At 45.9% G+C, this 10126-nt stretch overlaps 1 protein-coding gene across 1 annotated transcript; it reads left to right on the plus strand.

Annotated features, from left to right (window-relative positions):
- The first annotated feature begins 931 nt into the window (after nt 1-931).
- On the plus strand, nt 932-4469 carry LOC133654371 (putative SCAN domain-containing protein SCAND2P). Its single transcript, XM_062054692.1, has 2 exons — nt 932-1489; nt 4236-4469. The coding sequence occupies exons 1-2, from the start codon at nt 932-934 to the stop codon at nt 4467-4469; spliced, it is 792 nt and encodes a 263-aa protein (XP_061910676.1).
- Nucleotides 4470-10126: the final 5657 nt, after the last annotated feature.

A 10126-nucleotide genomic window follows, 5' to 3' on the forward strand; every position in this document is an offset into this window, starting at 1 on the left:
GGTAGCCCGGTAGGGTTGCGGTACGAGAAGTTGCTCATGTACCTCATCATTTCTCTTCGTCATGTGGTATATTAGCTCCCGGTTAACTGCAAAATGGGGGTATGTGGGACTTGTTCTAACCCCTAGTACTACACCCTCTAACACCTGCACATTTCTCAAGGCATTGACCAGGGTAAGGTCCTGTAACTGGGCGGTACCGTACTGCATGTGAGAGGAGGCAGCTCCTGGGTTCCTGGGTCCTCTGTGTCACTGGAAGCCTGGATACTTCCTGGGGCTGCATTCTCCTCGCTCGTCTCTGGGCCGGACTCTGTCTCAGCTTGGGCGTCTGCCATCCCTAGAAGGGCATCGATTGGAGAGAGTGAGTCTTGTGGGCGGACTCGAGTTTTACCTCTCTGCTTCCGAGGTAGTCCGGTTCGTCTTTTCTGTGTCCTTCTCCACAGTAGTTGAAAGGCTGGACAGTCCCGTCCAATTAGAAGGGGCTCTCTGCGGGGTATGACAAGAAGTGCAACGTAGATCAAGATAAATGTAAAACAAAGATTTAATTAGGAATTTTAGGGGGCTTACAGCAGCAATGTCTCTGCAGCACAGTTAGGCCTCACCCCTCCTGTGGTGCGGTCCTCGTAGGGTTGGTCACCCTCCTCAAAGGTCCAGGTCAGGGATCCTGGTTGTTGCTTCAACTTTGGTTGGCTTCCACACAACAATGTTCTCCTCGCTCTTCTCCCCTGCAGCTGATCACAATTGGCTTTGTTTCTCCTTCCACGCTCCTCTTACTGCCATGCTCGCTGGCCCTTAAAAGCCCTGCATTGCAATCACTCCTTGATCAGCCGCAGGTGTGGGGCTGTGCCGTGTGGTGGTGCGCCGTCGCTCTCCACCAGATGGGGCCAAAACTCTCATCTTAGGGGAATATACTTCCCCTCCAGCACATGAGACCATGAGACTCGGACAGGAGGAGCGGCCTTTCGCCCTGGGCCAACAGTTGAGAGACGCGGCGACCAGATGGCTACAACCCGGAGGAATAGAGGAGGTGATCGAGCAGATCATCCTGGAACAATTCCTGGAGGGAATCCCGGCGCGCACATCAGCGTGGGTCCGCTACCACCGGCCACAAAGCGTAGCAGCGGCGGTAGCCTTGGCGGAGGACCACCTGGCCGTACACCGGGAGAAGGGGAAGGAGGAGAAGGCTGCAGGAGGAGCGGAGCGGCCAGTCCCGGCGCCGCGCAGGATGCGGGCGCAGCCAGCCGAAGGAGCCCAGCCGTGGTCACGGCCACGATACAACCCAAGTCTGCTTTCTCCTCCTCAGGGCCAGGCCGCTGCGGACACTGCGTTTCCCCCGCAAACGGCGCCTCGAATGCCGGGGCAGGTGTGCTGGAGGTGTGGGCGGCTAGGACACCTGCAGCGGGAATGTCCAGCGATGGAAGTGGGGCAGGTGATCCGGGTTGGCGACCCTCCAGCACCCTCCCCCTGGCCAGGAGAGACATACTATGTACCGGTAAGGATACAAGGGAGTATACACCAGGCGATAGTGGATGCGGGCTGCGAGCAGTCCATGATTCACCAAAACCTGGTTCGACCCGGGGCGTTGAGAAGAGGGCTACACGGGTGCGGGTTAAATGTGTGCATGGGGATATTCACGAGTACCCTATCGTGCCGGTGGAAATTTTTTTTAAAGAGGAAAAACATAGTGTTAAGGTGGCTGTAAATTCGCGCCTGGCGCACCCCTTAATCTTGGGAACAAATTGGGTGGGATTTAACGGGTTAATAAAGCAGTGCGCAGGGGTGCTTTCACGACCGGTAGGAAAAGGGAATGTCCACGCTGTTCTCATCGGCGACGCAAGATTATCCGACGCTGCCGGGGGGAGGGGGAAGGGGTGCCGGCGGGGGCTTCGCAGGAGGTTTCCCCGGTTCCCCAATGTTGCCCCATGGATGATTTTCCACTCGAGCAGTCTCGAGATGACACTCTGTGCGCGACCTGGGACCAAGTGATTTCAATTGATGGGCAGCGGGTTCGCCCGGGGATAGCGCGGGATTTCCCTCACTTTGCATTGATTAGGGACAGATTATACAGAGTGAGTCGTGACACTCAGACAGGAGAGGAAATCACCCAATTGTTGGTGCCAAAAAGCCGTCGGGAAATGATTTTCCAGGCGGCGCATTTTAACCCGATGGCCGGTCACATGGGGTATGATAAAACACTCAATCGGATAATGGTCCGGTTCTATTGGCCAGGCATTCGGGCAGACGTGCGCCGCTGGTGCGCGGCCTGCCCGGACTGTCAACTTGTCAACTCTGCGGCCACCCCTAGAACACCTTTGCGGCCATTACGACTCATAGAGGTCCCGTTTGAGCGAATTGGCATGGACCTCGTCGGACCATTTCACCCGAGCACCCAGGGATATCGCTTTGCACTAGTCCTGGTGGATTATGCAACGCGCTACCCCGAAGCAGTACCGCTGCGCTCCATCTCTGCAAAGAGTGTCGCGCAGGCACTGTTTCAAGTTATCTCCCGAGTTGGAATCCCGAAAGAGATTCTAACTGACCAGGGCACGTACTTTGTGTCACGCACGTTAATGGAGCTGTACAGATTATTGGGGATCAAATCTATTCGGACCAGCGTTTACCACCCGCAGACGGATGGGCTGGTGGAGCGGATGAATAGAACCTTGAAATCCATGATCCGGAACTTCGTACACGAGGACAAACCAAATTCGCATAAATGGTTGGATCCCCTGTTATTTGCAGTGCGGGAGGTTCCTCAGTCCTCAACAGGATTTTCTCCATTTGAACTGTTGTTCAGCAGGAAGCCGCGCGGGGTACTGGACCTAGTTAAAGAAAGCTGGGAGGAAGGTCCAAGCACCAGTAAAAATGAAATTCAGTACGTCATGGACTTGAGAGCAAAACTCCACACTTTGGGGCACTTGTTACGTGAGAATTTGCTCCAAGCCCAAGAACGTCAGCAGCGCCTGTATAACAAGGGGACGAAACTCAGACAATTTGCACCGGGAGATAAAGTACTTGTATTACTCCCAACATCCAGCTCCAAATTACTCGCCAAGTGGCAGGGACCCTTTGTGGTCACACGACGAGTAGGTGACGTGGATTACGAGGTCAGGCGGTCTGACCGGGGTGGGGCAACACAAATATACCACCTCAACCTACTAAAAGGGTGGAGGGAAGCGGAGCCTGTCTCCATGGTGACGGCGATAGCGGAGGGCGAGGAGCTGGGGCCGGAGGTTCCCCCCTCCCCCGGCCCTTTCCTCTCCGCTGTGATAATCATCTGACGCCGTCACAGAAAGCACATGTGGCCAAATTGCAGCAGCATTTTGCTGACGTGTTCTCCCCCTGCCAGGCCGCACGACTCTCACCCAGCATCACATAGAGACCAGCCCAGGCATGACGGGGAGGTCTCGGGCCTATAGGCTGCCCGAACACAAGCGCAAAGTAGTTCGGGAAGAATTAAAAGCCATGCTGGAATTGGGAGTGATAGAAGAGTCACACAGTGCGTGGTGCAGCCCCATAGTTCTTGTGATGTGTCACGTTTTGACGCCCCCCGGGTCGATGAGCTCCTGGACCGGTTGGGCACTGCTCGGTTTTTTACGACACTGGATTTGACTAAGAGCTACTGGCAGATTCCCTTGTCTCCAGAGTCTAAGGAAAAAACGGCATTCTCCACTCCGGAAGGTTTATACCAATTTGTGACCCTTCCGTTCGGCTTGTTCGGTGCACCCGCCACATTTCAGAGACTCATGGACTGGGTGCTGCGACCCCACGCTGCATATGCTGCCGCCTATCTGGATGATGTCATCATCCAGGGGAACAGCTGGGCGGAGCATGTGCAGAGGGTGGGGGCGGTGCTCGAGTCCCTGAGGCGGGCGGGGCTCACCGCCAACCCGGCGAAGTATGCGGTTGGCCGGAGGGAGGTACAGTATCTGGGTTACCACTTGGGGGAAGATCAGGTGCGGCCTCAGGTAGATAAAACCGCAGCAGTTGCGGCCTGCCCGACCCCGAAGACAAAAAAGGAGGTGAGGCAGTTTTTAGGGTTGGTGGGCTACTACCGGAGGTTCATCCCCCGGTTTGCAGACCTGACCAGCCCACTAACTGACCTCACCCGAAAAGGTGCTCCAGATCTGGTCCAGTGGACGGGGCAGTGCCAGCAGGCATTCGAGAAGGTGAGGAAAGCACTTTGCGAGGAGCCGGTACTGCGCATGCCTGATTTTTCTATCCCATTTTGTTTGCAGGCGGACGCGTCGGGCAGAGGACTGGGAGCCGTTTTATCCCAGCAGCAGGGGGCACCGACCACCCGGTCCTGTACATCAGCAGAAAGTTATTGGAAAGGGAGGCCAGATATAGCACGGTGGAAAGGGAGTGCCTCGCCATCCGGTGGGCGGTCGGTGCCCTCCGGTACTATCTGCTGGGACGCCCGTTCAGCCTCTGCTCAGACCACAAGCCCCTCCAGTGGCTCCACCGCATGAAGGATGCCAACGCGCGGATCACCCGGTGGTATCTCGCTTTACAACCCTACAATTTCAGAGTGATCTATAAGCCGGGGGCGCAGATGGCCGTGGCAGACTTCCTCTCCCGCTCGCAGGCGGTGGTGGGGGGAGTTGGCGCGGCCGGACGATGTCCCGGCCTAAGTCTGGCGGTGGAGGTATGTGGGGGGAGGTTGTGATTAGCGCACTGCAGGAGCAAAAGGTCACCGCCTCAGTCGATGGTGTTGAGGGCGGAGCGCCATCGACTAGGGGCGGGGCATGTGCGAGACGGCGAGACGCAGCTGGCAGGTGATTAGATTTCGCAGGTTGTACGTGTTAATCTGATCATCTGTTGTCTTTAACAGTGAGCGGCCAGCGGAGGAGGAAAGAGAGAGACATATCTGAAAAGATTGTACTGAAAAATATACATTGAATGGTGATTAAAGGCTTGGTGAAACGGCACAACTGACTCCTGACTTGATATCAGGGGAACGGGTAGGGAACGACCTCTACAGGGTTATAGTACTATAGCGCTTTTCTACCTTCAAGGTACTCAAAGCGCTTTGACACTATTTCCACATTCACCCATTCACACACACATTCACACACTGATGGCCGGAGCTGCCACGCAAGGCCCTAACCACGACCCATCAGGAGCAAGGGTGAAGTGTATTGTTCAAGGACACAACGGACGTGACGAGGTTGGTAGAAGGTGGGTACTGAACCAGGAACCCTCAGGTTGCTGGCACTGCCACTCTCCCAACCTCGCCATGCCGTTCCCAGATGTAAACAAAACACTTTTGGAAAAGCTGCCAGGTATTTACTGTTGTTTTCTCAGGTGTCAACAATTACATACAGAGAAAAGCAAGCTGTGCATCAAGTAGAGGTGTTATAACACCATAATAACACAAGTGCAAGATACAATTAAATGACACCTATAAACTAAACTGCAGCTTCAGTGTAGAAGCTCAAAGACTTCATTTTTTTACTATTTCAGATGCATTAAAAAAAATAAATATATATATATATATATATAGATCCGTCGTCATGTCTTGGCAACATTCCAAAAAAGTGCCTTCCCCTTTAAGTGGCGTTCACTTGAAACTTTTGATGAATTGTTGTGTTACAAACTTTTGTGTGGTGTTGCTTCTTATTTGTAATTATTACAAGCTTATTTGTAATGTGTATGCAGCAGCAGCTGAACCGAATGTAACAGCGTGTCAAAATAACGACTATCAGCTGGATGAAAAAATACGGGACGTTGTATCATTTGTCCAGTATTTTCACGGTCCAGGAGGACCAAGCCAATTAGAAGGCAGAACTAAAATATACCGGTACTCAGTATACATCCCTAATGAACAGTGTAGTAGTTGACGTAATTACTACCCCCCCCCCCCCCCCCATAAGAGTAACACTCTAATAAAATAGCAGATTGTGTTATCACATTTGGGCATATTGGTGACATTGTATTACTTTAAATACCAAAGCAATTACTAATGTCATCATAACAGTAACACCAATCACACTGTAATAACCAGATCTAGAGGTGTTTCGTTCGCCCAGGTCATTAATATGCATGGCATTCACAGAGTTTAGAGCTCCACAGACAGAGACCATAAGGATCACACATTTTTTATCAGAAAATATATTACTCAAACAGTTTTGTCAGAAAAAAATCCCACAACTTTAAAGATCCATTTTCAATTATCTATTAATTTGTAATGTTATCATATGTCTCATCTAATCTAACGTAATGAAATAGTTGTAAACAACAACATTTGTAGCTTTACATTGAGTGAGTCTGGGTGTGTTGTTCTGTGATCAGTAGGGGTTGGAATCAGCTGCACTTCGACACTTTGGACCAGTTTCAGGTCCACCCAGCTGAGTTTGGCTCATCTTTCAAGGTCAATTTGGTGAATGCTTCTCAAAAAGGCACAGAGGAATCAATATTTACTACTTACTGGCTTCCATGTGGTCACGACTTTGGGTTCTTGGTCTTACATATTAAATCTATTTGTATAAAATTCTGTAACAAATGCACCAAAAGGAAAGACAAAAGGCCTTCACAATTTAAGTAATGTCTAAGTAGACCTAAAAGCTTTGTAGAGACAGAAAATAAGTACAAAACGTACAAGAACAAGCTAATCAGCATCTTAGGAACATGTAGGAAAGAATATAACAGTCAATTATTAGACAGGAATAAAAACAACATTAGAACACATGGGGCATATTAGATAGTATCATTAAAATGGTGCTAAGAAGAATATTTCTCAGACAGAAATGTTAAAAATTACAATATAAGTGAAATAGTTCAATGCTTTAATAATTAATTTGTAAATACTGGACCAAATCAGGAGAAACGGATTCCAAATACCGAGCCAGTTCAGGATTTGAATGACATCATAGATAGAAATCCCAACTTGTTGTTAGTACTATTTGCGGATGACACAACGGCTTTTTGTTCAGGAGAGAACACAAAGAAGCTAATGCACATACTAGCAGAATAAATAAATATATTAAAGAAATGGTTTGAAAAAAAGAGACTATCTTTGAATCTCATTAAAACTAAAATAATGCTATCTTGTAACAGTAGAAGGGAAAGTCAAACACAAATACAAATCGACAGAGGCAATATTGACAGCTTAAAATAAATAACATTTTTAGGTGTTATAATGGATGAGAAAATGAACTGGAAATATCATGTGAAAACACACAGCATAAGGTGGCAATAAATATTTCAATAATCAATAAAGCAGAATATGTACTTGACTAAAATCCCTTCATATTCTCTTTTGCTCGCTAGTATTACCGTATCTGAGTTATTTTGCAGAAATATGGGGGGAAATAACTTTAAAAGGACACTAAATTCACTAACCGTGCTACAAAAAGGATCAGTTAGAATTAGGGATGTCCGATAATGGCTTTTTGCCGATATCCGATATTCCGATATTGTCCAACTCTTTATATACCGATACCGATATCAACCGATACCGATATCAACCGATATATGCAGTCGTGGAATTAACACATTATTATGCCTAATTTGGACAACCAGGTATGGTGAAGATAAGGTACTTTTTTAAAAAATTAGTAAAATAAGATAAATAAATTAAAAACATTTTCTTGAATAAAAAAGAAAGTACAACAATATAAAAACAGTTACATAGAAACTAGTAATGAATGAAAATTAGTAAAATTAACTGTTAAAGGTTAGTACTATTAGTGGACCAGCAGCACGCACAATCATGTGTGCTTACGGACTGTATCCCTTGCAGACTGTATTGATATATATTGATATATAATGTAGGAACCACAATATTAATAACAGAAAGAAACAACCCTTTTGTGTGAATGAGTGTAAATGGGGGAGGGAGGTTTTTTGGGTTGGTGCACTAATTGTAAGTGTATCTTGTGTTTTTTATGTTGATTTAATTAAAAAAACAAAAAAAAAAAAAAAACGATACCGATAATAAAAAAACCGATACCGATAATTTCCGATATTACATTTTAACGCATATATCGGCCGATAATATCGGCAGGCCGATATTATCGGACATCTCTAGTTAGAATAATACATAACGTTAGATATAGAGAACATACAGACCTTTTATTTAATAAAGCAAACAGATTGAAATTCAATGATTTGGTGCATTTACAAACATGTAAAATTATGTACAAAGCAAACTATAACCTGTTACCCAAGAATGTACAAAAATTGTCGACAAAAGAGGAGAAATATAAGCTCAGAGAAAAATCTAACTTAAAACATTTGTATGCACCTACAACACTTAAAACCTTTAGCATATCAGTATGTGGAATTAAATTATGGAATGGATTAAGCAAATAAGTCATGTATTAATATGATCCAGTTTAAGAGGCTGTTTATACTAAAAGTGTTTACAAAGTACTAGGATGATACTTGTAAATAAAAGTCAGCTTACAGCGGAGCCAAAGGGAGCTCCACTATTCTGCCCATTAAATCCGATAAACATTCAAAAAGTGACTTGAATATTAACCAAGTATTAGTGATACTGTTATCGTTAACGCTAACACAGGCAAACTATTTCTAGTGTCGCCATGATCACTGCCATGTGTGCCTATGTTTACATCATCGAGTGGTCTGCTGTTTCCTCGCTTCCCTAGGTAATCCGACAAGTTGGGACACTTCAACAGCCATTTCAGAACTGGAACTGGTGAGGACGACACAAAAAGCTCTTGTGCCCCACCACGTTTCATCGCAAGGATTTTGAGACATTTTTCAGCCAGGACAGCGAGTATGACTAGCTGCCAAAGACCTGCACCTCAAGCACACAAATTCGGGGGCGGGGGGGGGAGTATATTTATAGCTAGAATTAACTGAAATTCAAGTATTTCTTATATATATATATATATGTATATATATATATATGTATGTATATATATATATATATATATATATATATATATATATATATATATATATATATATATATATATATATATATATATATATATATATATATATATATATATATATATATATTAGTGACGTGCAGTCAGGGGAGGCAGGTAAGGCGGGGCCTCACGTGCCATCAAGAAAAGAAAAAAAATGTAAAAAGAAAAAAAAATAATTAAATTGTTATATGTATCCAGTGATTATACTATAAAGTTATTTTCCATTTAACTTCACCAGTTTTAGATTATTTTTATTCAAAATCGCTGAATTTTCATATTTGCCGTTCAAATACTGAGAAGAGACTTGCGGTGAGTCAGCAGCCAGTTGAGCCTCACCATGGATTGCGCAATGACCCGGCTAACTGCAGGCCTGCTGTGCAGTGAGACCGTATTGCTATATGAATTATATTATACATTTTCAAAGTTTAGTAAGCTGAGGTATATAATGTACAGTGTATTTTGTCAACAACTGTATGTGTGTAACGTATTTCTTGTGCTGAGCAATCATAAAACGGCTGCGAAGACGCACTGGCTGAGGCTCGCAGTAATCCCGCCTCATGGTGGTAGAGGGCGCTAGTGATCCCAGCGATCATTCTTGAGACTACTCTGCTGCAGAAGAAGTGACAACAAGCAGCAACAGTTAGCAGCGATCGTTTATTTTTCCTCTCACTTGGACTTTTAACATGGAGGATTACATATCTAAAATAAAAAGTTTTCTAAACTGGACTTTCAATCGAAGCAGGAGGTAATAATTAAAGGAAGATCTCCATCGGGACAGAGAGACTTTTAAAACTGAAGAAAGATAAGGAAGACTTCTATAAACAAGTTATCGATGCTTTTGTTCAGAAGGAGCGGCGCATGGACTTCATTTATAAGTAAAGGTAAGACCATAATAACGTTTTTTAAATTAAATGTGCTTTTTTGTGTGCTACAGTTTGTATGTGTAAAGTTAAAGTTAAGTTAAAGTACCAATGCTTACTTTACTTTCTTGCTTATGGCAGTCCATCGATGTCGATGATGACGTTGCTCCAAACGAAGTATTGGATTGGTTATTGTTGTGCCTTTCGCCTGTGCATAGCCAGGTGGCTGCTCAGGCCTATGCGTGATCCACAGACTTTGTCACAGGAGGGGCAGGGGAAGGCAGCAGTGATGGTCGCTGGTGCTGTGGCACGTTGGTGTCTTTGTGCACGCCGCTGTGCTCTCCGCTCTGTGAACTTCTCCTGAAG

The sequence above is a fragment of the Entelurus aequoreus genome, linkage group LG07 (genome assembly GCF_033978785.1).
Source record: "Entelurus aequoreus isolate RoL-2023_Sb linkage group LG07, RoL_Eaeq_v1.1, whole genome shotgun sequence".
Classification (NCBI taxonomy): domain Eukaryota; kingdom Metazoa; phylum Chordata; class Actinopteri; order Syngnathiformes; family Syngnathidae; genus Entelurus; species Entelurus aequoreus.

Bases quoted from the DNA above. Each gene is read 5' to 3' on its own strand.
- LOC133654371 (XM_062054692.1), top strand. From the start codon at position 932: ATGAGACTCGGACAGGAGGAGCGGCCTTTCGCCCTGGGCCAACAGTTG. The intron at 1,490-4,235 runs GTAAGGATACAA...TTTTGTTTGCAG, and splicing joins GAGAGACATACTATGTACCG to GCGGACGCGTCGGGCAGAGG.